At 47.9% G+C, this 27,500-nt stretch overlaps 2 protein-coding genes across 2 annotated transcripts in view; both read left to right on the forward strand.

The window, feature by feature from the left end:
• The window catches only part of LOC117770959 (tapasin-like), a 1,175,540-nt gene that overhangs the window by 474,096 nt on the left and 673,944 nt on the right, over positions 1-27,500 (forward strand). The gene's annotated exons all lie outside the window — the stretch shown is intronic.
• Positions 201-27,500, forward strand: part of LOC117771015 (POU domain, class 2, transcription factor 2) — a 53,540-nt gene continuing 26,240 nt past the window's right edge. The window contains exons 1-2 of the mRNA XM_034601013.1: positions 201-422; positions 804-1,504. Of these exons, the coding sequence (XP_034456904.1) occupies positions 1,405-1,504 (100 nt within the window). The 5' untranslated portion in view covers positions 201-422; positions 804-1,404. The remainder of the gene's footprint in view (positions 423-803; positions 1,505-27,500) is intronic.

Genomic DNA, 27,500 nt, shown 5'->3' on the forward strand with positions numbered 1-27,500 from the left:
GTGTGTGTGTGTGTGTGTGCTGGGGTGAGGGGTGCAGAGAGAGAGAGAGAGAGAAAGGGGGGATAGAGAGAGGAGGGGAAGGGAAAGGGGGTTCAAAAAAACAAAACCAAACCCCCCGGGGGGTTGGGTATCTGTGTGTGTCTCCGGGTCGCAGCGCGTCCTCGTGCCAGAGTGCGTTCAGGCTGCGCGGCGTCGGACACAAACCACCGGGGTTCCCAGAATAAACTGAGGGGGACGCGGATCCACGTCGGAGCGAGGGAGGGAGAGAGAGAGAGAGAGAGAGAGAGAGAGAGGAGCACACCGGCGGATGGAGGAGCAGAGAAAAGACAGTCCAGCGTGAAAAGGAAAAGCGGCTCTCGCTTCCCCCCCCCCTCTCTCGGCATCTCGCGGTGGCACCGCTGGGGCAGGACGCACGAGGACAGGTGCACTTATTGATATGGATTTATTCATTTATTTATCTATTGATTTTGGCTCTAATTAGTGACCCGCGGTAGAGACAGAGGGAGAGGAGCCGCGAGGGGGGGGGAGGGAGGAGCGAGTCAGACAGGAGGTGCCTGCGTGGAGCCGCACACTTTATTATTTGGTTATTTCCATTTTTTTTTACCAAATCATCCTTTTGCGTTGTGTTTTTCGCGTCGCTTCGCGTGCGTGTGTTCTCCAGCAGCTGCTAAACCAAATCTTACCGAGAACCAAAAAAATATAAAGACAGAAAGAAAAGAAGCAACAGTCTCACGCTGACAGCTTTCATTCCGAGGATTCACCCGGTGCACGGTGTTTGTTTGAGACTTTTCATGTCATTGCAGGAGGAGAAATCTGTCTTTTCCAAACCTGAACCAAAGCCGAGCGGAGGAGGAGGAGGAGGAGGAGAAGGAGAAGGAGGAGGAGGAGAAGGAGGAGGAGGAGGAGGAGGAGGAGAGAGGGACAACGATCTTACGCACAGCCGCCTGGACCCGGTGGAGACTACTCGTGTCCGCGTTACATCCAGAGAGGAGCCGCACTAGATCCACATGGTGCAATGAAAACACATCCCATCCATTGTCCAGGCACCTGCATGGAGTAACCCCCCCACCCCCCAGCCCACACCCCCTTAGCTTTATCCCTGCCTCCCAAAGAGAAGCAGTCCCGCCGCTGCGCGCCCTGCACATCTCCCCGTGAACGTGTGCGTGTTCCCCCGGACTGGTTTACTCCCAACAGGACCACAACAACCAGCGGTGCCCCAGAGACATGGAGATGTGAATCCCCGGGAAGAGAAAAAAGGCCAAGTACCGAGTCTCGACCTCGTCCGTCCGCACACCTGGACCGCGCTGGAAGAAGAAGCCCAGAGAACCACGCACGGATACGAGAGGAAGGAAAGTGAGACTAAAATAAACAAAAAACCAACGACCCGCAGGTCGACAGAGGACCATGTTTGTCCCCCTGCCGGTCCCCTTCGTCTTTCAGAGAACAGCGTCCGACTTCAGCGCCTGGAGACTCAAGTCCTCGCTGGCTCCGCGGTCCAGCCCCGGTGAGTCCCCCCCCCCCCCCCCCCCCCCCTCCCCCCCCCCCCCCCCCCCCCCCCCCCCCCCCCCCCCCCCCCCCCCCCCCCCCCCCCCCCCCCCCCCCCCCACACACACACACACACACACACACACACACACACACACAGAGAGAGACAAACAAACCCCGGGTCATCAGCTGCAGCTTCACCCCCCCACCTCATTTCAAACATTTACTAGATTTAACCACAATTATACAGCTTTTTTTTTAAAATAACACATTTTCTTTTTTTCTTATTTTAATGTCACTAGAAGAAAAGTCAAAGAAATCACAGACTCGGATCTTCTACTTTTCTCACATTTGATTTTAACTCGCACTTAACGAAGCAATTTGACACGTTTGAATTGTAATATTCTGCAAAATTAAAGTTATTAAACATCTCATAGAGCTTTCAGGTGTAATTTAAAGTAAACAAATATATATAATTCAAGGACTTGAGATATTCCCACCTGCTTGTGGACAATTTAAAATCAAACTGTTTTATGAATTTGTGATTTTCCTTCTTCTGTTGCCTGAAAATATGCAAACAAGTGACTCTGCATTCACTCGGTTGTTTTATTCATTCAAAAGTGAATTTGAATGTTAAATATCTCTATAACTTTCCTACTTTTTATCGCTAAAATAAAGCAAAGTTTTAATACTTACTTGCGTATGAATCCATAATGTGACCCACAGAATCGGGTGCATGAATATCCGCCTCATTAGCGTCCATCACAGTCTCACAGAGGCGCCACGCTCTCCTCATCTTTTCCTCTTTCATTCATGGCCATCCGTCTCCACCTCCATCCCATCCGTCTCCTCTCCTGTCTCCTCGCTCCTCTCTTCTCCTCCAGTCCTTCTCGGGCCAGGTTAGGGGGGAATGTTCATTGTCATCTATCGATCAGAGGGTATTGATCTCCGACTGGGGCCACGTCGGGATGAGCAGGAGCAGCAAGTTGGCCGAGGGAGAAACTTTGGCTCGGGAGAGGGAAGAGATGAAGAGATAAATTCTGCCAGATTGAGATTTAAACGCTTTGGGAGAATAAAGACACTCAGGTATTTCCTATTAAAGGAATTTCTATCTTAATGCTGATTATTGGTTATACTCCCCGAGGAGACCTGCCTCTGTCAGTCAGTTACTATAACGACCTTATCGTGTCTTAGGCAACACTTTGATTCCTAATGATCGCTGTGACTCGCTCAATCAGATCAATATGAGCTGCGGGCGTCATCGTTCTTTCCTCCCCAGTGTCATCAGAGTAATAACGCATCACTTCTCTGTGCTATTCGTGCTGTTTAGTATCAATACCTTTATTAAAGGGGGCATAAAAGAGTGGAAATGAATACGTTGGATGTTGTAGACGTGTGTGATCACGTTATATAAAAGAACTATAGCGCACATCAGGAATTATTTTGTGTGTTTTCCCGGTGACGAACATCTGCCCAGGGGTCAAAGTTCACCTGTTTTTTAATTCACCTGTCTTCCCACCTGTGGACGTTTCTTCGCCTCTTTTCTAAACTTTGCAACCCGCTGGTCGTCGTTTTCCACATAAACAGCGTGCGTGTGTGCTGGAGTGTGTGCACATATTTGAGTGGTGGCCCCCCCCCATCCCCTATACCCCCTTAATCCATCCAGGCGGAAATTTCAAATGACAGATGAAAGAGGGGGGGGTTGTAGGGTCGGTGTGTATGTCGAGCCGTGCCGTGCCGTGCCGTGCCGTGCTGAGCCAGGCAGGGGTAATTCAGGCTATCACCTTAAGTAGGTGTCAGGAGGAGAAAAACGGTTGAGGTTTTAATGAGAGCTGCTTCCATGGCGGCTTTGACAGGCGACATATAACCACTGGCTTCTGTTTCAGGAGGGGGGGGGGGGTCAATTTCTCTGTTGGTCCTTTAAAAATTAAAGTAAAAGACGTGTTGGGAGAACAAGGAGAAGCGGTGCCGGCCCGGGGAGCGGGTGGAACGAGCGGATGACTGAATGAATGAGCGAGTGCATAAATGAATAATAAGGGAACGAGAAGGTTAAAGTATCAGTCGGAGAATTAACAGGTGAAAGTAAATTGAATGAAAAAACGGACGACTGCATTAATGATGAAATGTATGAATAAAACATGGCTCCGGCTCATTTGAATACGAGTTTTAATGCAAAAGGAGGAACAAGTGGAAACGATTTAGCAAAACGAGGAAGTGAGGAGACGAGCGAGTGAAGGTGTGTGAGGAAACGAAAGGGGTCTCTTCTTTATTTAACGTGTTGCTGTGATAAGCAGCCAATACACACGAGAGAAATAAAGAGCGTACAGGAGAGCAAAGGCCAGCACTCCCCCCCCCCCACCCCGTCTGTGTTTCCTTCCTCTTTTCTCCGACTTTCATCCTTAATCTCTGGAGAGAAAGAAACCCACAATCCTCTGTTTCCTCTTCTCCCTCTCTCTCATTTCTGTGAAGTATTCACTTGACACGAAAGCCTTTTCAATAAAATGCAAACCTCCTCTCTCCCTCCCTCTCTCCCTCTCTCCCTCTCTCTCTCTCTGTCTCCCTCTCTCTCTCTCTCTGTCTCCCTCTCTGTCTCTCCGTCTCGTTCCTGCGGACAGGGAGGTTGTTGAATTGGATTTGCCCTGTGTGGTTTGGCCGGGCCCCCATAAGCCACTTTAGCTAAGTCTGTTACCCACAATTCTCTGCCTCTGTCTGATCTGCGCCTTTGACCAAGGTGTGCATGTGTGCATCTGTGCGATTCCCTGCACCTGTATGTGTGTGTGTGTGTGTGTGTGCTCATACCGGGGTGAGCTTGCGTCACCGTGAGACGCGGTGTCAGAAGTCTAAGATGAGATGAGCGAGGGTCAGTGGAGAAGCAGAGAGAGACACGTCCTAAACAGCAGACGCCAGCAGACAGTGGCTCTACACCGGGTCTGAACTCGGGGCTTATGGGGTTTTTTTGTCAGCTCGACTTTTTAACACTACAGTGAGGAGACTGCTCGCCTCAGCTCAGCCGGGCCTAAGACGCCTCGCCACAGTAAACGCTTTGAAAAACCGATAAGAACTCATTTCTTTGCACGTTTTTTCATGTAATTGCTTTAATGATATATCTCTGTGAGGGCGGTAAACTGTCCCGGAACCTCACAAGCTGCCAACACTGCAGGGAAACCCATCAGTCTGAATCAGTCCCTCTTCTAACGGAGCTGTTATTACCACACATGCACCATTATTCAGTTATTATCAGTATGATATCAGTATCTGCATAAAAGAAAAACCTTGATTCATCAACTCTTGACACTCGTTCCCCCGCTGAATTTCGCCTTTATCCAAACCACTAGACCGAGCTGCTGTGTGAATACAGACCTGAGAACAGTGAGTGGATTCCTAAGGTCATGAAACGCACAGAAAAAACCCGTCAGCTTTACAAGCTCGAGTGCTTTCGGTGACTAAACGTCGGGATGTGGTTGAGCTAAAGACTTCACACCTCCAGAATCACGCCTGTGCTTTGTGTAAGAACATTAATAACATCATATATCTTTGAGGAATCCTGTTTTATTTTTGTATTCTTAATTTCTTGTCTCCACACTGAACCGGAGCAAGTGGATAAGACATCATTTCCCAGTCCTCTCCCCTTTGTCCGTCTCCCCCTTGAATTCTCTGGTGTTAATACACTTGTGCCAATCAGCCATCTGCTCTGCCGTCGCCGAGGAGCGGAGCCCGACTGGTTTCTCCGCTCGCTCCCGGTGTCACATCTTCGCCAACAAAGACTCAAACAGCTTCTCGTTTTGCGGCGCTCGGAGATCTGACCAGACGGTCTCTTCTGCGGTTTTCCGAGGGCAGGCCGGGGCGGAGAGGGACCTGTAGCTGCCGCCGCTCGGTCCCGGCTCTGCACCACAACAAAGGAAATCTAAATGCTCTTTTATTTTATGTACAGTGCAGTCAAATCCTCCAGGGCCACTGTGGCCCACATAAAACTGAGAGCTGTCAGATTCACAGGGAGAAGGCACGTGTCTGGATTGAGAGGGATGGTTTATTTATGTTGGCTCTTCCAAGACGCCTCTCATCCCGGCTTCAGCTATTCAGCGCACTGTTTATTTTCTTCTCAGGTCAAACCTGTTTGTTCTGCTATCGGCTTCTCGGGTTAGTTTACTTGTGAACACACTCGTAAAACATTAGTGAACGATGTAAAATCGCGAGGCCTCACGCGCACACAACAAGTTCTGTGTAGGAGATATTTAATGCAGGTTGTGTATTAAAAATACAACAAAGACAACAAGCAGGAAAACCAACAAAAAGAAGGTTGAATCCAAGTAGAGTCTCATTCTGTCCACTTTTATTCTGTTCCATTGTTTAACAGGGCAGAGAAACTTTTTATTGCGGAGTTCAAAGCACAGACCTTTAGCCCACACACACACACAGACACACACACAGACACACACACACACACACACACAAAGAGCTCCGTGCTGCTCGATAACTACCTCCTCTCACACCCAGGATCTTCACCTCGTGGTGCCCAGGAGGGGGTGGTGGTGATGGGCCACACCAAACTGGGCCCAAGCAAAGGCCCCTGTGCCTGGATTAATTGGCTCAGTGTGTGTGAGTGTGTGTGTGTCTGTGCAAGGCAAAGAATTTGTGTTCAGGTTGGGTTCAGCCTGTCTTTGTGTGTCTGTGGTTGTGTCGCGGTGAATGCAGCAGGTTTGTGTGTTTTTGAATGAGCAGGTCAGAAAGAATCTGTGAGAGGGAGGACTGTCGGAGAAGGAATCTGAACTATGTCTCTCTGTGTGTGTCTGTGTGTGTCTGTGTGTGTGGCTGCAGCCGTGTGCAGCTGTTTGGGTGTATGAAGAGAGAAATTTCTCTTTGCATGTGTGTGTCTGTGTTTGTGTGAGACAGGGCCGGGTGGGTAAGTGCGTGGTTGGGGGAGCGGGGGTGTAAGCGGCCCTGTGTGCGAGCCAGCAGAAAGGTAGACGATTCAATAATTGCACGTTGAGGTCAGTTATGGATCTACCCGGCATGTGTGGTTTATCTGGAAACCACAAGCAGCTCATAGCTGCCCATTGTGTGAGTGGTTTTAACCTTCCACCGCTATTGATTAGCCGGCATTGACTACTCTCCCGCCACCCTGTGTGTGTTTAAGTGTGCGCATGAGAATTTGTGGCTCCAACGTGAGCGTGGGTGGACGAGGTGTGTGTGAATGTGTGTGGTGACATGAAAGATCGCGGTGAATGTGGAGGAATGTGAAATTGTGTGCATGTAAAGACACCTGCTCGTGTGTGTGTGTGTGTGTGTGTGTGTGTGTGTGGTGTGTGTGTGTGTGTGTGTGTGTGTGTGTGTATGGATCAGATTTTAAAAGGGGCAGCGTTGTTGCTGAGTCCCGGTGCTAACGTGATTGCGAATGACAAAGCGTCCAGGCAGGTTTGTTAGCTCCATAATGGGGAATCAATAGACACAACACAGATGTCAATACAACATGCTTTATTGCGTTAAGCTGCCTCACCCCCACCGTGGGCTCTGCACACACACACACACACCACACACACACACACACGCGCACACCACCACACACACACACACCACACACACACACACAACCGCGCGCACACAACACACACACACACACACCACACACACACACGCACACAACACACACACAAACTCTATCTGAGGATGTGTCAGCTCTGTTCTCATTGTTTGAAACGTGTATTTAAAATATGTATTGGCCATAAACATACACACTGACACACTGTAAAACCAGTTTGTAGATACGGTTTGTCGCTGCCTTTACACACAAACACACACACACACACCTGTAGTGTGTGTGTGTGTGTAGCTCACCTTCACATGTACGTGTTCTGTCAGTGGACAGGTTTCATCGAGCTTCACACAAACAGCACTGACACCTTTTGTCTTTATGTTAGTTCGTCTTCTCTGTTTTGTTGTTTTTTTACGACACTTCCCGTGATCCAGTGTGAAACGTCACATTTCCTGTTGTATATTTCTACTTGTGCTAAAGGGATTGTGTGTTTAACTTTATTTTATTAATTAATACATTAGCAAGGAAATTAAACATTACTTTCAAATAAATGAATCATAAAACATCAAAGAACTCCACTTGTGATCAGTTGTTTTTCCTTTAATGTTTGAGAAAGTTTGAGACTTTATTTATAATTTATTTAATTTGTTTAGATAAATAACGTAAAGGATTGACAGTGTTCCTTTCTGTTTCTCAGCTGACTTATCAAACACACACATACTGCACACTTCCTTCATACGTGCACAAACCTTTGTCTGCAGCAGTGAACACACACACACACACACACACACACACACACACACACACACACACACACACACACGCACCACACACTGTTGATCTTTGTTGCACACAGATGATAGAAATGCTTTCACACCATGACTCCACCTGCTGTGCAGACATGAAACAAAAACCTTCCCACGCGCTCGTGTTGGACCGAATATGGTCGCCTGAACTCTGCCTCCCCTCCGCACGTCGATCCATTCCAGCAGCTCAAACGGCCATTGTTACCGTAGAAACATTCATAGGCCATCAGACACACATATAGAGGGAATCAAGGTAAACACTGTCCCCCTCCCCCCCCCCACACACCACACACACACACACACCACACCCACACACACACACACACACACACACACACACACACACACACACACACACACCCACACACCATTGGACAGGCATCTTGGTCTTGTGCTCTTGATGGTCACAGAGACCATTAAGGGCTAAATTGGCTGTACTCAGGCTATATTTGACTGCCCCGTGTGTCTCGCTGTCTTTGGGTATGTAATCGACAATCATATGTAAGTGTGTGTGTGTGTGTGTGTGTGTCAGTGTGTGTCTGTGGGTTTGTTTCCAACGCGTCTGTGCATGTAAACACGAGACGAGTACCTCCTGTGTACTTACTGGGTGCTTATATCTGGTGTGTGTGTGTTTCCCTGATGGCTTGACTCATTACTTGCATGTGTGTGTTTCTGTGTGTGTGTGTCTGTGTGTGTGTGTGTGTGTATATACAGGCCAGTGTCCATTTTACGCCCCCGCTAAACAATGAATCCTGGACGCAGCAGGGGACCTTTTTTGGTTTAACACCAATGCACAGCTCTAATCGAATGCACTCAACGTGCGCTGCCCTTTGTCCGACAAGGTGTCCGTCAATAGCACACACACAAACACCATAAAGAACCTGGTGCCTATTCATTCGTCTCATATAGCTCACATTCCTCCTCTCCGTCTTCTTCCCTCTCCCTCCATCTCGATAACTCACTGCCTCGGCCCGGCGCGCCACCGGGCGGCTGTTTGGTCCGAGGACGGGGAGGTGGAGAGGGCGAGAGGGGGAGAGGGAGAGAGAGAGAGCGGCCCGCAGGCTGTTTAACTAATTAGTGGCTGGTCTGAGGTCAGGGCCGCTGCTCACCTGCTAATTAAGCAGAATAATAGGGTGTCACAGGAGCCACTGGTGTGTGTAAGTGTGCGTAAGTGTGTGTGTGAGGTTGAACTTGTGACTTGTGTTTCTTTGTTCTTATTGGCACTTACATTGCCTTTGAGTTAATTCTGAAATACTTTCAAAAAGTGAAGTGAAAGTTTCTCAAACCAAAGGCTGAACAAACTCGTGTGTTTCCAGGTGAGTTGGTTTCTCGACCCGACGTGACCTCGGGATTAAGAGTCGAGACTTCAAACTCACTCCAGTTTCACAGTTATGACTAAAAGAATGATAATCGTCTTAGGCCGTTAATCCCAGATCCCAGATCAGCAGCAGTGTTTGATCTGTGGGTCTTTGTCCCCCGGACCAGTGTGCGTCCAGAGAAACTGTCCAACTCAGTTCATAACAGGAAAATACTGGATCTGCTTCTGGGTGGAGACACGTCTTCAGGAGATAAATATTGTGATTCATTTCTTACTCCATTCCAGAATCGCAGTTGTAATCCGAAAGCATCGCCTCGAAGGTTTAAAGAAGATTCTAACGTCTTCTCTCTGTGTGGAGAAGCTCGTGGTTGTTGAGCGATCTTCTGCAGCTCCGAGTGCTCGTCTCGTTTGCTAACGTCCATCAGCGGCTGCTGCTGCGGCGTCGTATACAGAAGTGCTGCTCTTTTGTGCGAACCTGAAGGCAGTGATCTTGTTTCCCTTCTTGCATGAATAGAGCGAGCAGGGCTTAAGGTTCCTGTCCTCCTTCACAGGTCTCTGACATAATGAAGCCAGTGTGTGATCTCACACACAAAACATTTGTATGGAGGTGTGAGTGAGCGCGTCTCGATACCAGCTCCTGCTTCTCAAAGCTGTACAACCGGGTTTTTTTTCATAGAGATTAAAATGACAAAGCTGTGGATAACCAGAACAGTGTGTGTGTGTGTGTGTGTGTGTGTGTGTGTGTGTGTCTGTGTGTTTTGTGTGTGTGTGTGTGTGTGTGTGTGTGTGTGTGTGTGTGTGTGAGTGTGTCTCTGTGCTCGAGTACACTTTACTCTCAGAGTGTTGCATGTTTATGTGCACCGCTGTAATGTAATCTCGCCGCTTGCAGCGCCGCGGGGACGTTTTAATGCTCGCCAACATAGTTTGTATCGAATAAACCACACACCGCAGAGCCAGCGCGTGTGTCCTTTGTGCGGCCTTTTTGCATGTCTGCAACTGTTGTGTGTCTCTGTGTGTGTGTGTGTGTGTGTGTGTGTGTGTGTGTGTGTGTGTGTGTGTGTGTGTGTGGTGTGTGTGTGTGTGTGTGTGTTCCCAGGCAGTCTGAATCCCCACAGCCAACAATGCGTTTTCTTCCTGCCGCTGATACATTTAGCTAATAAAGTCGGATGACAGAAGTGGGGTTAGTCAGATTGGATTCCACCTCTTTTGTCTCCTTTCTCTCTCCGTCCTTCCCCTCGGCCGGCGGTCAGCGCTGTTTTGGGGGAGAAGAAGGGAGATTTAGAACACCCCCCCCACCCCCCCCCCCCCCCCCCCCCCCCAATTTAATTTAGTGGACAGGAGTTTATGGTAATGAACGTGGGGGAGAGAGAATTGGGCGTGGAGAGGAGAGGGGAGGACGGATAGGAAGGGAGAGTGGGGGTCCTTATTTACCTCAGGAACACTACGTCCTTCCTCCCTTTCCTCCCCCCTGACCCCCCCCCCCCTCAGCCTGTCTTATTGAGGGACCTGCACTGGAGAACCGCTGAGGGTTTTTTAGTGAAAAACATAATATCATGCAGAATGGGTGGGGTGGGTGGGTCGGGGTGGCGTGTGTTGGGGTGGGTGGGCTGTGTGTATGCACGGAGACAGAAGTAAAGTGACAACAATAGAGGACGGAGAGAGAGGGGTGGGGGGGGGGTGGGACAGGCGCTGGGTCCGGCCCTTTTAATAAATCTGAGTGCTTCTGGTTAGTGCTTCAATCTGCTATACTCAAAGTAACCCCCCCCCCTACCCACATTACACACAGACACACTTTCAAATACATACATGCACTTACTCTCATTGTCGCCCACATGTGCTGTCGCCAGACGACGAGCTCAAGGGCTTTCAGGAGGTGTTTCCAGGCCCTGCAGCCGCTGACGGGAGCACGAGCAGGAAGTGTCGGGGGTTTTCAGCAGCTGTAATATTCGTCAAGATTTTGTATTTTCTTCCGAGGAACTGTCGCGTTGTCTTCTCGGCGTCCTGCGTGTAAAATAAAAGATGGACGACGCATCTCCACCCTCACAGGAATGAAGCCAAAGCGGTGCCACCATCTTGTACGTTTTTGATTCTTTAGGATAGAGAGAGTGGAGAACAGGTGAAGAAACATCAGTGCAACCTGAAATGACAGAAACCATCTGTATCATTGAATGGGAACTGTCTGCTAACATGGAGGAGATGGGGGGGGGGGGGGGGGGGTTTGACCTGTACTGCCACCAGCCACCAGGGGCAATCCAGACGATTTGGATTCCTTTTTTTTTTAAGAGCCATCAAGTCCGTTTTTATAGGTTTTTAAATGGTCAGATCATTGACTGTGATTGGTTGAGTACATGTGTCATGTATGTATGTTGAGCTGGAGTCCAGTTTAGCTGCTTTTTGAGTTGAAACAAAAACATCCACACTATCACACTGGGGGGGAGGGGGGGGGGGAAGCATCTGCTGGCATGTGCACCGGGCGTTTCTGGATCCAGTTTAGCTGTTTTGAAGGTGTCATTTTCTTAATTGGTCAATAGATAACTGGCCCCAACCAAGATGTGTGACAGCAGGAATCTTTCACCTGAAACATTAACGGTAAACATCGGGTGTCGCTCGATGGAAGAGCGAGAGGCTTTTTGTAGAGCGACAATTTCGTGTCAATGTTACACAATCACACACAGTTTCCCCCCTTTTACACCAACCTGCTCCGGTTCTTGTTCTTCTAGTTGGATGATTGGTGGTTCATTGGTTTATTGGTTGGATGGTTGGTTGGTTTGTCACCAGACTTACGCAAAAAACTACCGACCCAATTTCCATGAAACTTGGTGGGAGGATGAGACCATGAGCCAAGAAAGAACTCTTTACATTTTGATCCAGATCAGTGAAGGATGTTGGATTTCTTTTCAGTCGTGTAAAAAGGCTGAAAATATAGCGGAGACGTATCCGCTGTTTTTCTTCGGAAGGTTTACCTAGCAACCAAATGGTTACTGGTTCAGAATCCACGTGACAACCTGTATATTTTTTTTGATGTGAAAATCTTTTTTGGCTTATGTGGAAATTTGTCCTGGAACAAGAAGACGCTGGGATATTGTTGTTTAAAAAAACGATAAGAACGAGAGTTTATCTCAAACGAGCAGAAACAAAAATATGTTTCAGAGATATTGTTTTGGTTTGTGTTTTTTCAAAGAAAGGGAGTTGAAGAGTCGTCTCCGTTTTCTCTACGTGATTTAAAGCGTCTTAGTCGGCCTGTGGAGTTGTGAACCTCCCCCCCTCCTCCTCCTCCTCCTCCTCCCTCCTCCCTCCCCCCCCCTCCCCCCCTCCCAGACGCACTCACTAGCAGTTTTGAACACACAATCGCCTTCACACTCTTATGGCTCCAATCTCTCCCACATACAGTACACACACATTTACTCCATCAGATAAAGGAGGAAAAAAAACCCTCCTTTTTCTTTCTCCTTATTTTCCTCTTCTCCTTATCACTGCCCCCCCCCTCCTCCCTTTTTCTTTTTTTATCCTCTTTTATTATCCTCTGCATTTTTTCCTTCAACAGAGGAGTGCTCAGTCCAGAAATGAAATTAATCTGTTGTACTACACCCCTCCCTTCGTCCTCCCTTCTTCCTCCCTCCTCCTTCCTCCTCCTCCTCCTCCTCCTCCTCCTCCTCCTCCTCCCGCATCTCAATCTCATTCTCTCTTTGCTCTGTGGGGAGGATTGGACTCGTCACTTTAACCTCTTCATATTGGATATGAATCTGTTAGCCCGCCTGCCCCTCTCGCTAACACTCCCCACCTCAATCCACATAGTTCAGGCGCACACGGGGAAGTGCATGTACACAAATACGCGCGCACAAAGCCACTGTCACACTTATTTACACACTTGCATGAATCCACACACACAAGCACGAACAGACACTGTACTCCCATGCACTTCATTCCACACGGGTATCTAAACAAATCTTTTGACAAATCCCAATCCTCACACACACACACACAGACAGACACACACACACACACACACACACACACACGTTGACATCTCTGACAAACCGTCCTCCGGCGGGTTTCTCCCACTGCTTCAATCAAAGCCATTGATATGAATCTGGGCTGTTTTCTCCGCACTGGCAGCAGCAGCAATATAGCAGCTGTACTTTTTAGCAGCTACACATCTTTCATCAGGGCCTGTGCCTGCAAAATAGCTGTTTACAGCTGCCCCCCCCCCCCCCCCCCCCCCCCCCCCCCCCCCCCCCCCCCGCTTTGATTCCTGCCACTTCTACATAGAGACGGGCGATATTGCTGGATTTTAGCTCTGGCCTTGGCTGAACCACCCTGCCTTATTAGTGGGGATATGGAATGAATGAGAGAGGCTTCATACTTCATATGAAAAAGGGAGGCAGGGAGATGTGGGGCAGGCAGGGAGGGAGGCAGAAATGGGGGGGGGGGGGTGTAGGGAGAGAAATGTGGGGAGTGAGCGAGCTTCTCCTTAATGGTTTCCCCTAGGGGCAAACTGCTGCAGCCACATACAGTCGTAGCAGTGAAATGGGACAGGTGAAGATCCTCTCCCTCCTCCTCCTCCTCTCTAAAGAGTGGTATGAATATGGTAAATCCGCTGTCCGCTTGGCGGCATGATTCTCTCCCAGAAAATGGCCCTGTGTCTGCGTCCCTCGGGGGTATAAGCTAAGGAGATTCTGCATTTAGGCCCGGCACTCACTCCCTTCCTGCTCTCTGGGGGTTTGAAAGGGCCCCAGCCTGCACGGCCCAATCCTCCCGTCTATCTCACCGCCGCAGCAGCAGCGATAGCACACAACGCAGCAGCTTAACCATGGTGGCTGGAGCTACACGGCTATCGCTATCTGGATGCGTGGCTTTCACACTCACACACACAAACGCACACAATCGCACACACACACACACGAGCAGAGCCTCTATTAATGTCAGTGTCTCGCTGACTGAGTGAGGTACATTTAGCTGGTGTTGGCCCGAGGCAGTGAGGGATCACCGATGACCATCGTCATGTTCTGTTACACACTCTCCGAACACACACACACACACACACAGGCTTGTTTTGTGCTGCCAGCTCTGCGGCGCCGGTCCTGTCGGGGTCAGGGAACATGGTCGGATGGCAGCTCATTCAGACAGTGTGTCAGTCATCCGTTACTGCAGAAGACAAAGCGTTTCGGCCCATTTGCACCTGCGTGGACTTCGTGGTCGAGCTGGGGAACACCGACACGATCCGACTGCGGACGTCAGCTCAGCGGTTTGGTTATTGTGGGTAAAGTGAACTCTGAATAAAGAGTTTTATGGTCAAACGTGAGGTTCAGCTCCAGCACAATGTGGCGTTTCAGACTGGAAAGGGACGACATTCAGGCTGTATAGTTATATGAACCACAATCCTTTGCTCATTACATCATGATTTCTCCATTAAAGTGATAGATCTCATCCTGCTGCTCGGCAGGTAATTAAGTTTGTCAAGCAATATACGGCCTCTGTGTAAATCTTAATAATCTCGGCTTGTAAAAATTAATTAGGGTCAGGCTGGAGGAGTGGTCGAAAATTTGGTGTCTTGCCCAAGGACACGTGACCCACGGAGGGAATCGATCCTGTGAACTCTCCGATGAGGAGCCAAAACCTGCTGTTAAACAGTGTGAATCCTATTTATCTTTGGGGTTTGTGTTAGTTTTTATGACTTCAATTAATGATTCATTTAACGACAACCACACGTTGGCTGAATGTGTAACGATGAGCTTTCGTCAACACAAAGTTCCGTGAGGGATTCTGACCTTTTGGAACTCACGATCACGGAAGTTGTTCGTGTTTTCACCGCAGCGCCAATGTTGGCATTTGCATTTAGACGTGATGAAATATTGATGCAAATGTGCTCAGTGTGTTCATTCATGTGACCCGAGTGTGTTTGTGTTTTCAGATGAAATGTGCTAAAGTGTGTGTGGACGTCTGTTTGTCAACGTGTGTGTGTGTGTGTGTGTGTGTGTCCGAATGTTTTTGTCCTTCAGCTGTGGCACATGTGAGCCTAAGTGTGTTTGCATAGTGCATCTGCCCCGTGTGTGTGTGTGTCCATGCATATGTGTGTTTATGTGTTCGCTTCCCAGCCCCCCACTCTCTTCCTCCTGGTGGTGGCGGGCGGGGGGGGCAGCAGGGGTCCGAGCGCCCCGTGTCATCCCGAGCCCCCTCCTCACATCCTTTGTCTGCTCGTCAGTTAGGGAGCAGTCTGCGCAGGACCCGGGGATGCGGGGGGGGGGGGGGGTTGACCTTTACCCTTAACCCCCTCACCTTACACCTCCCCTCTCCGCTGCTGCGGCGATTCATATGCAAGCGACCCGTCAGCCGCCCATTCTTCTCTTTCATCTGTCCACGCCTGGCCGGGCTGTTGTGTCACGTCTCAAGTTCAAGTCCCGGGACGGAGCAGGCCGTCCGGGGCCAGGCCGGGCCGGGCCACGGCAGACCAGACCGGGCAGCCAGCAGGGGTCGGGGGAGGGGGGGGGAGGGAAACCAGTGTTTGGCTGCTCATTTTTCATCAGGGGTCAGCGAGAGATGGTCGGACGGCGTTGTGGGGATGGGCCCGGGTCACACTCCGGGGTCGACCTCGCTCTGACATGTCTGTTACCCGGGATTTCATCTTCTGTTAATCCTGGAAACGTTATTAGACACAGAATTAGAATTTAAGATCGTTTTAAATTTTATATTTATTTATAAGTATGACAAGATGATATTAAAGCAGAATAAACATAGGAGGTAATGTCCCAAAAATATATATATTTAATCTCCTTTTATCATTTTTTATTAATAATATAATTCAAAGCAATTACTTATCATTGCTCTGAATTGTATAGTTTCTGTTTTATTTACTTTTTAATGTTGCCGTGTAGGAGGCTGGACGGTGGATCGTTTTCCCCTCTAAACATCTCAAACGGCTCGGTTTACGTCGAGCGGCTCCATTGTAGCCTCCGCTGTGGGGCCTGCTGTGGGGGGGTGCTGCTGGGGTCGCAGGGTCAGGGTCAAGGTGGGTGGGGCCTGGGTCAGCCAGCCAGACGGACGCACAGACGGTGGACTTGACATTGAGTGGATGAGTGGATTAACAGGATTGGGAGGCTCCTGGTGTCTTAAGTGTATTGTCATTGGGAAAAGCTGGAAAGTGATGGTTTTTTTGGCGCGGAAGTACTGGTTTGTGTTGGGCAGAGGATTTAAATGTGTGTGTGTGTGTGTGTGTGTGTGTGTGTGTGTGTGTCTGTGTGTGTCTGTGTGTGTGTGTGTGTGTGTGTGTGTGTGTGTGTGTGTGTGTGTGTGTGTGTTCAAGGATTCTAGAAATAAATTTCTCTTATCCAGTTTTATTTGTGGTGCAGAAATTATGGAATTTATCTTTTTCACAGTTGATGTGTATATGACAATTACAGATAAATGCCAGGAAAGCTTCAAAGCACCTCGGCTTTGATGCTAAATCTGCTTCCAGACCTGCACTGAAGTCTGGACGTTCTCCTGAAATCGTCCGTAGAGGCTGTTTGTGAGAATCCAGATGTCTGAGTCAGTTGCTCCGGCAAATGTCCAGCAAAGTCAACGGGGGACAAGTGGACCCAAACCATGTGAGCAGAATGGCCCCAGATCCCCTCACCGTTCTCTCCATGTCCGTCACACAGAATATAATGACGCATGACTCATACGAGCACATCACTGTTTCCCAGCCTCTCTGCCACTTTGTTTTTTGTACTCATTCATCTTTGTAACGAGGGGTTTATGCACCTTCCTATAAAATCCCTCTCCGTGTAACTGTGGACGGACTGATGACGTCCTCCGTCACCGGATGAAGAGGCACTCCTCAGTCCTTCTCTCGTCGAAATGGACCTTTCAAAGTTCTTAACACTACAAATTACCTTCACCCCCGCTGTCAATCAGCACTTTCAGTCCCACTCTGGTTCAATTTGAGGTTCAGTATGTTGCCCAAGGACACGCTGGCATGCCGTCTGGAGGAGCTGGGGATCGAACCGCTGACCCTCTGTGGCGATAAGAGCGAGGAAAACATCTGCTAACTTCTCATGACACCGAGCAGCGATAACCGAACGTAGAGAAGCCGATAAAGCTTCCATTGTTGTTTCTGTTTCTGCTCATTACACAAAGCGACCGTGGGCGTGAGGGAAAAAACGTTAAATATCTGTTTCAGTACCGAACATGACAGGATGATAATTGTTTAAATCGTGTTCCTGTGCGGGAGCTTCTCTCCTCGGCTTTGTTTCCCATCGCACTTATTTCGTTTGTTGCTCCCGTCTGTACTTCCACACAGCGTCCTTCCATTTGTGATGAATAAATGCGCTGAATGAACCGTCCACGAACAATAACCACGAGAGATAACGCCATTGTCCCAGCGCAGCGCTGTCAGGAAGCCGAGGACACGCTGCCGCGAACAAACACACACTCAGTGTGCGATAATAATACAAAAATATCTCAGCGTTTGCGCCGAACAATCCACACGCATTATCCTTAGAAAACATACAAATGTGTTGTGGGTTCGTTTATGCCTCGTGGAGAAGTGACATTCCTTGAGGAGATGCAGAGACTCACAAAGTTCAAGGATACATTAAGCGGGAAGCCAATTTTTCCAGGCATCTGACATTTAACCCGCTGCCTGTGTTTGTGGCATTCTTCCTGATAATGGGCTGGAGTCTGTTTTGAAAGCTTCCCGGTTGACAGTCGATTGAGCCGGCCTGAAGGTTATGCAGCAAATGGAGAATGACTTGACTTCTAAGAGCCGGGAGTTAGCCGGCCGGTAATGGCTGTTGTGAGATGTAGGTAGTCGCTGCACTGACAAAGTGTTGCACTGAACGCTGAGGATACAACAGACAAATGAGTGGTGTTTATTATAACAGCATTGTGTGTGTGTGTGTGTGTGTGTGTGTGTGTCTCTGTGTTCCACACACTCAGAGGAGCTGTTTAAATTGATATGTTAAGTTGTGAAGTTTAACTAACACTTGTGTGCACGTTCAACTTGGATGAGTTTCAAGCTCAAACAGCTTTTAGATCCTCACGAGACAAACTAAATGAGACTATTCACAGAAAGGAGGAAACTGACTCAAATATAATTCTATATGTTGATTAATACAAATATTGATTCTACCCATATTTGTTATTATATTGTGTGTGTGTTTGTGTGTGTGGCCTTGACCACTACATAACACACAAAATTCACTGTTACACAAACTCTAAAAGTGCATTTTTCTATTTTCTCTTGTGAAAGGACACAAGAGAAATGTCTTAAAAAGACACTAGAACCATTGTCAACCAATACAGAGGGAGGAGGTTGTGATGATGATCGTCTTCAGAAAAAGGACAAAAGCAGCTGTTTGTCCACGTTCCTGGGAAACGTAAAACATCCTATAGACGCCTGTAGTTTCTTACTTATTCACAAAGTCTCCCGTAGAAAAGTTCCACCATAGTTGAAATGTCTTCCTCGTGTCTTATCGTCTCGCTTCGTCTATCGGCTGCGATGTCTCACCGCGATTTCCAGTGGTTCTGGTCCATCTCGTCTGTTTTGTGCATCTCAGAAGACAAGCATTGGTTTCCCACGTCTGATGTTGAGCACGATTGAGAACTTCAGACACTTTATTTTGCACATTTGCATTTAGTCCAGCATTAAAATTAGATCATCTAAAAAAATCCACTGATGCAAATTGACCTGTTTCGTAGTGAAAGGTTTCCAAAGGCTTAAAGATTTTACATTTTTACAAACACAGTGACACCCGGTGAAGAGTCACTGGTGGTGGAAGGTGTCTTATTTGACAGATCATATTTCTTCCTGCACTTCTGGTAAATATTTGAAGTCAGGTATGATTTGTTTTCAGCTGTATCTCTGTCGCTGTTTGGGTTTTATCTTAATCTGTTTGTGTCGTCGGGTCCGACGCTGCACAGTGAGAGAGTGTGTGTGTCCGATCGCCGTCGTGATTACAGCTCTCAGTTATTTTGGAAGCACATGTGTCGCACATGCAGCAGACGGCTGGTTCTGAACCGATCTGGGGATTTTGGAAATTTGGTAAAATTGCGCTGCCGTCCAGGGAAATCTGTGCAACTGATCATTTTATCATTTTCTCTGCGGTTTGCTTGAATTGAGAGTTTGTTGTTCATGTAGTAAGTGAGATATGATCCATGAAAGTTAACACCTGGTATTACAATTTAAGAAAAAAAAAAACCTTCAAAGAAAAATCCTCTCTCCGATGCAGAAAATTGTCCTTTTTGCCGAGAACCGTTTTCCACCCCCCCCCCCACGACAACGATGAAACGCGGAGACAGAAGCATAGAACCTGTCATCGATGGCAAGAGCCACTTTCCTCTTCGGTTCCCTGAGTGCTGAAATCACCGTGTTCCCACTTGACACATTTCTTTCTCTACCGCTGTGATTTCCACCTTCATATTGATATAAAATTACACCGAATGAATATGATTGTTTTCCTGAAAATCTTTAAATGACAAATGGCCCATATTTACAGGATATATATATAAGGATGTGTTTTGGCTCTTTTTTATTGTGTCCTGCTCACTTCACTCAACATTAGCCGGGCATCAGATGTGGTGGTCACCAGTGGCTACTCGCCGGCTTAATAAAACAGGAAAAATCCAGTCGAGCTCTGCTGCAGCCGCGGTTGAAGGTAAGACGGCGTGAAACCACTCGCTGCTGTTACCGCCGCAGTTTGTGATACAGATAAAAAAACAAAAACATTTTCAGGCGGTTGAACAAAACAATGATCCGATGCTGAGTTTTTATCAGACTAATGTTTTTAATAGGACGTAAAGACAAATTCTGCAAATATTGGTATTCTCTCCCCCCCCCCACCCTCCTCTCGCTCTGCCTCCCTCCCTCACACACACACACACACACACACACACACTCCCAGAGATTAGTTAACAAGGTTGGTCCTGTATAAGCTTGGAGATGGCAGATGACCCAACACACACACACACACACACACACACACACACACACACACACATATCACGGCATCCTCTCCACCTGCTTCCTGACTTTTTTCTCTCAACTATCCTTCCCCCAGGAAAGAAAATGAGGATGAGAAATATGTGGAGAGAGAGAGAGGATGGGATCATAGAAAGGGAGAGAGAGAGAGAGAGAGAGAGAGAGAGAGAGAGAGAGAGAGAGAGAGAGAGAGAGAGAGAGAGAGAGAGAGAGAGGAGGTGAAGATGAGTACTAAGGGAGTGGGAGAGGGCGGGTGGGCGACAGACAGACAGACAGACAGACAGACAGCGAGGCATTAAAATTCATGGCCTTTTTTATTTTCCGTGCTGAAAATCAATACTGTCTACTATGGATGAGGTGAGATGTGGACAACAGCGGTTGCCGGCCAAAGCAGGGGGGGGAGGGAGGGAAGGAGGGAGGGAGGGAGGGAGGAGGGGAGGAGGGGGGGAACAGAGAGAGAGAGAGAGGGAGAGAAAGGGGGGTGTCGTCAATATTAGCAGTGACACAGCCACTGCAGGCCAAGGTAGTGTTGGAGAGGAGAGAGAGACACCGGGGGGATGGGCAGTGTGTGTTTCTATGTGTGTGTGTGTGTGTGTGTGTGTGTGTGTGTGTGTGTGTGTGTGTGTGTGTGTGTGTGTGTGTGTGTGTGCATGGGGGGGGGGGGGGTTAGGGTAAGGTTCATTACGTCTGACCAGCAGAGCTTTGGGCAGCAGCAGCAGCAGCAGCAGGCCTTTTGTCCGAGGGTCCAGACACACACACACACACACAGATGGACGGACTGATGGATATTACCCCTCTTTTCCCATTGTAATTTACAACCCCCTCAGAAGCTCCATCATTTGGACGATGGTGTGTTTGACTAATGTCTGGCAGATGTTCTAACGCTACACGCCAACTATTGTCGCAGGGCCAGGGTCAGTCCTCCGCCTTAATTCAGGAAATGGAGATTCTTCCGCACTCGAACACTATAAATCTGCGGCCATGAAAAGGCTCGTCTCTTCCCGGCGCCGCGGTTATTACATTAGTTTCATTTTACACTTTAACTGCACGCAGCGGCCACAGAGCAGCACTGTGCACGTCCAGCCTCGGAACAATGAGGAGGCCGCGCTCTCGGTCAATTTACAGAAAAGCAGACGGGTTTTTTTTTTTTTTTAAATTGAAAAAAGGCTCTGCACCGTGGAGCCCTGCGGATAATTCTTCAGTTTGAATTTTATATATATATATATTTTTGTGTGTTCCAAAGTATGTTTGATAATGTGTGCGGAGCGGCGCGGCTCCAGAGAGACGGTAAACACCGCAGAGAGGATCCTGAAGGGCATTATGTTTTTACACAGTGTTTACTGGGCTGTGTGTGCAGATGCTGTGGAGTGCGCGGCGCTGGCAGGTTGCTGTTCAAGCTTCAAAGTAGGAAATCAACACAAAACCTCAAAGATCATCTTCTGAGTGTAAAGCACGATATCTACGACTCGGCTGCTGGTGAACAGAGAAGCTCAGTGGTTAAAGGGAAGATGCAGCATTCAATAAAAACAAACATTTGTCCTTCTGATAATGGGTCATAATCAGGATAATTATGAGAAAGATTTGAGAATTTGAGCAGCGCCGGGATATGGTCAACACCGGGGATCTTTTTTATTTTACACTGTGGCGTCGTGGAAAAAGGTTTTTTCAGCAATTACAGCGCAAAGTTCCCATTTAGTTTGATCTCCTGATTCTGTCAGTTCAATATTCACTCACTTTCAGCTCCTGCTTTGTTCTCCTCCAGCTCCTCCTCAGCAGCTCAGGCGCCGTTATGTTCATTAACTGTCACTTTTCAGATTTCTGTGACACTGAAACATCATCTTGTTTAACAGCTGTAAATATTTATAACCCATCATGTCTCTTTTAATCTTATTGTGGAGCCGTTGTCTCCTCACGCTCGTAAAGGTTTCATTCGTGCAGCTCAGGGAAGAAGCCATTACATATTTTTTTACTTTCTTAAAAATGCGATATGTGGGTGTTTCTTTCTACATTTTGTTGATTTTACAGAGAACGATGACAGACATTCTGTGATTGTGCGACTGTTTGGCCTTGGAGGAGCTTTGTTAATCTGACAATAAGATGCTTAATTGTTTGTGGAGGAATCGGTGCAACGCTGCATTTTTTTGAACACACGGTTGAGTTCGGATTCTCTGACAGTGCGGCGTCTCGCACGTCAAGATAAAAACTCTGCCTCCTCTCGGGCTCCGGCGCTGACAGGAAGACAGGAAGACGCTCGCCAAAGAGTCGGGATGCCGATGTGACAGCCGCTGCTATTACTGAACAAACTTCTAACTGAAACGCCCAAATCAAAGTTGGGGGGGGGGGGGGAAACATCTGTAGCGACGTGTAAAATCCCACCACTGGTCCGCACAGATGTTTATGTATGAAGTTTAACGTGGCGTCGCGATAATCCCGCGCTCGTCCCAGTCGGGTTTTTTGAACTTCCTGCGTGTTGTCACCCGTCAAACCATCCCACGGCTCGCTGTCTGTTTCCCTGCACACACTCTCACTCTGTTCCTGGAGACCCAGGGCTATAGTGGTTACTATGGGGATGTGGGGGGGGGGGGGGGGGGGGGAGAGAGGGAGTCGGAGCGAGCGAGGTAGAGAGAGGCAGGCCGTGGTTTTGAGGTGTAAAGCATCATAAATAATGGAGGCTGCACCTCACATTGAAATGCAAAGGCTGCTGCTCGGGCCTGAGCAGGGGTAATGCTGGCTTTTTGAAATTTATTTTTCATAAGCGTGATCCCCCCCCCACCTCCCCAACACACACACACACACACACACACACACACACACTAACACACACACTGTACCTTATAACCAATGCAACTCTTAACACCCCCTTCCCCCACCCCCTATGCATAGAAAACATACTTTTCACATACGTTTGCATCCCAAATTCTATCATGTCTGCCAAACTGGATTGTACTTTATTGAATTCAGTCGTTCATCAATCACACGTCAGAAGCAATATCAAAGTGAGGCTAGTTACCGACGCGTCCTCATATCAATATATCAAAATACTTCATCTCTTCCCTCGGGGGGAATGAAAAATGCGATGCGGTAATAACGTGTATCTGCATATCGTTTGTGTGGGACTGATATTAAAAAGGCTGCGCTCGCTCCTTCTTTCAAAGTCTTTGAAGTTTGGCAATTAATTTTAGTTTCTGACTTTTAAGATTCTCACACCTTTGATCGCGCTTCACCTCTGTTTGTGTGCGAGAGAGAGAGAGAGAGAGAGAGAGAGCGGAGATTGTGTGTGTGCATTCGTGTGTGTGTGTGTGTGTGTGTGTGTGTGTGTGTGTGTGTGTGTGTGTGTGTGTGTGTGTGTGTGTGTGTGTGTGTGTGTGTGTGAGCTCGTGTTGACTCGTGTCCACAGTAACATGCCAACGTCAGCTGAAGCAAAAGGAGCCGGACATTCAGCCGGAATGTGGATGAGACTCTTAACTGTGTATGACTGACTGAGGCAACTCATATGTAGCCTGTGTGTGTGTGTGTGTGTGTGTGTGTGTGTGTGTGTGTGTGTGTGTGTGTGTGTGTGTGTGTGTGTGTGTGTGTGGTAAGAGCAATATGGCTGCCACAGTGTTTTCTCTTGACATGTTGTCGTCAGTTTCCATCATGTTTTTAGATTATTGGAGCAGGAAGATACAAGTTTACACGAATGCATCGTACATGACTGATGATTCCTTTAACAGTAAAACGTGTAACATGCAGAATTCGCCGGCTGCAGACGTGCTAACGTGCTAACGTGCTAATGTCAGCCCACAGACGTGTTGCTTTGAACACTCATCACTGATGTCACAGCGAGCGTCGCCTGCATCGTCTTTTTTAACAGTTTAACCACAAACGTCTTGTCTCGCCTTCGCTCTGACTCACTGTGTAGTTACGTTACACTCTTCTTCTTCTTCTTCTTCTTCTTCTTCTTCTTCTTCTTCTTCTTCTCACAGATATTTCAATGAATCAGTAGAAGCAGCCGTCGCAGTTCGTTGCAACACGACTGTGATTGAGTGATAACAGAAACCTAACCTGTGATGTAGATACGTGTTATTTGTGTGAGAGTGAATGAAGGTGAAGGTCTGAAACAACAGGCCTTTAAAAACTATCATTTCAACCCCATCGTTACACACACACACACACACACACACACACACACACACACACACACACACACACACACACACACACACACACACACACACACACACACACACACACACACACACACACACATTTAAAAACAACCCGTCTCTGTCTTGTCTCTCCACACCATCTAAGTTAAGAAGCTTTCAGAGAGGTGTAGGACTATTCTGTATAATCAACATGGCAATCAGCACCACTCTCCCCTGACACACACACACACACACACACACACACACACACACACACACACACACACTCACACACACACACACACACACACACACACACGGCGGAGGCGAGCTGGCGTCAGGCCAGAGCATCAATAAAGCCGGTGTGAGTTTGAGAGCCATTTAAGGGCCATTTCGCCCCAGACCTACAATCCTCCACACTGCTCACCACAGCACCTTGGTGACCATCACGCTGACCCTGTGGAAGGAGAGGTGGAGGGAGAGGGAGGTGAAGATGGAGCGAGTGAAGAGAGTCACAAATTGAGGTGGAGAAATTGTGAATAAAAGTGGAAGAGTGGGGAGAGAAGAAGAGATTATGGAGGAGGGAGACGGACGAGTACGGAGGGAGAGTTAGAAAATAAAGGAGGGCGAGTTGGGGAGAGTGTTGACGAGGGACGTGTAGAGACAAAGACCTTTTGACTTGTGAAAGGTTCATGAACATGTAGATGTTAACTTAGCCATAAGTCATTGTAAATGCGCTAAAGAGATTCGAGAGCTTTCGGGGATGAATGGCTGTTGCAGGTGTCGATGGGCTGTAAATAAAAACACTGTCTGACCCGGACGAGCTCCTGCTGCGTTCTTCATATGTGAAAGATTAACTGGGAAAAGGTCAGGACCCAATTATTTCCCAGAGTTCATGTCTGGAAACAGAACCTGTGAAATTGGCGAAAATGTCAAAAGAAAAGTGATCCGACAAAATCCTGGATTTGCCCCTTTTCTCCGAATCGGCACCAGTTCCTTCTTGACTCGTGTCCCATCGTTCCACAAGTTCCATGGAAAGTCGCTCAGTGTTTTTTTACAATATGTAAAAAAAATTAGATGTAAAGTCTTTTGTTTTCTTTACGTCTCAGTTCTGTGGCGACACAGTGTTTGTGTGTGTCTCTGATCCAGATGTGGTCTCCTGCCATATAACATGCACGAAAAAATATTAACACAACACACAGCCCCTGACGTGGTGTCCAGTCACCAGGGAGCGTCTGAGAATGATGTTACCCACATACAATCAAACACCTGTCCTTGCTCCATCCCTCTGCTCATCCATCTCTTTCTCTCCGTTCGTCTCCTCCCCCTCCAGCACCCCTTCATCCCCTTCTTCTCCTCCTCATCCTCCTCCTCGTCTTCCTTCCTAGCCTCCTCGAGTCCGTCTCTCTCTCCACGCACACACCGGATCCGTCCACGTATCGATCTCCTCACTCTCTCCTCCTCAAGTGCATTAAATGCTAAGTCATCAAATACCCACCACTCGTTTTCATTAACACTTTTACTATGGCCGGTTAAATTCATCGACCTCGTCCCTCGTGCTCAGATTTCTCGCCAGTCATCTCTTCTTCTTCTTCTTCTTCTTCTTCTTCTTCTTCTTCTTCTTCTTCTTCTTCTTCTTCTTCTTCTTCTTCTTCTTCCTCTTCTTCCTCGCCGCCGCTCCCTCCTCCCTCCCGTCTTGCTTTAATTCGTTTTCTCTCTCTGTCCTCTCGTAATACTCCGTCTCTGCGCTCACTCCTTCATCTGCTGAGTCTTTCCTCCGAGCGCTCGCCGTCTCGTCTGTCTCCAGCTATCCCTCTTTCCCCGGCCCTACATCCCTCTCTCCCTTCCTTCCTCCCTCTCTATTGATCCAGCCATAGTTTTCTGTCTTCCCTGTGCTGGCTGGCTGGCTTTAATCAATAGAGATAATTGTCTGCTTTCTCTTCATGCCAAACACGCTGTGTTTTTTCTCAATGAGTCCAGGTCTTTCCCCTACCAGCCCACCTGCCCCTCCCTCCCCTCCCTCCACACGGGAATCCCTCCATTAATGACGGGAGATAACCTGCTTTCCTTACCGATTTTTTTTTAAAGCCCCCCCCCCCCCCCTCCCCTCTTCCTCCCCCCACGATCCCCCTCCCTCCTCCCCCCCAGTCTCGTTCCCTTGTTCATCGATTACCGTGAGATATCGCCCGGCATGCCCCCGTCAACAGATGTAAACACAGCGAGGCCACGTGTCTCGCCTGTGAGCACAAACACGCTGATGTACAAATATTCAGATTTGCAAATGTGCACAAAGTCGGACCAGCGCACACGACAGGCGGCCTCCAGAGGTCATAACCACAAACATTATGATTGGAGAATATGTGAGTGTTTGCATATGTGGATTATGAAGCAGTGCTGTTGGTATTGTTCATCTGATGCCAGTGGCGCGGTGGTCCGAGAAGGTTCCAGGTTTGAATCCCGGCTTGAGGAGCCTCTCTGTGTTGAGTTTGAGGTTTTTTCCCACAGTCCACAGACATGAACATGGGATTGGGATGTTTGGAGACTCTGAATTGACCGGAGGTGTAAATGTTGGTGTGAATGGTTTGTCATCCCAGTATCTTGGCCCCACACCTACACTGGTTACCTGGGTTTACCCCACCTCTCCCAGTCAGCTGGGATCAGCTCCTGCTCCTCCTGCGACCATCACAACTCTTATTTCAATACGATGCTGCTGACAACTTTTCATTAACTGATACAGAACAAGCAAACAACAGAACCATCACACACATGAAGATTAAAACCACGATTAAGAACTTCATTAGCTCTGTAGTTTTATCAGACTGTGTTTAATCTGCTGCCTTTTACCAGTTTATTAAAAACATCAAGAAAACTACAATAACTGCAACAGACACAGGTGATGATGTCGTTTTGCAGGATGTAGTTGAGTTAAAAAAAACATCTTAATAGTAACGATGATAATAACAAACTTCACATGAAGGCAGTTTATGATAAAACATTAAAAAAAAGGTAAAATGAAATAAAATTGAAACAGCAGATTAAGATTAAGATTAAACAGAATCCAAATCACCAACTGTGTTTGATATTTTCTCTTCTCAAATTGTATTAATGTCGGTAAATTAATTCAACACGTAAAACCTTTGTAATAAACACAAACGCGTGTCGGATACAAGTTTACACTTTTAAATTCAGCTGGTTCTTCTTCTCCTTTATGGATTCACGACCACGTTTTACACACTGGACGTCTAAATCAAAGAATAACGAGACCAAATATTTTCTC

The sequence above is a fragment of the Hippoglossus hippoglossus genome, chromosome 11 (assembly GCF_009819705.1).
Source record: "Hippoglossus hippoglossus isolate fHipHip1 chromosome 11, fHipHip1.pri, whole genome shotgun sequence".
NCBI lineage: Eukaryota > Metazoa > Chordata > Actinopteri > Pleuronectiformes > Pleuronectidae > Hippoglossus > Hippoglossus hippoglossus.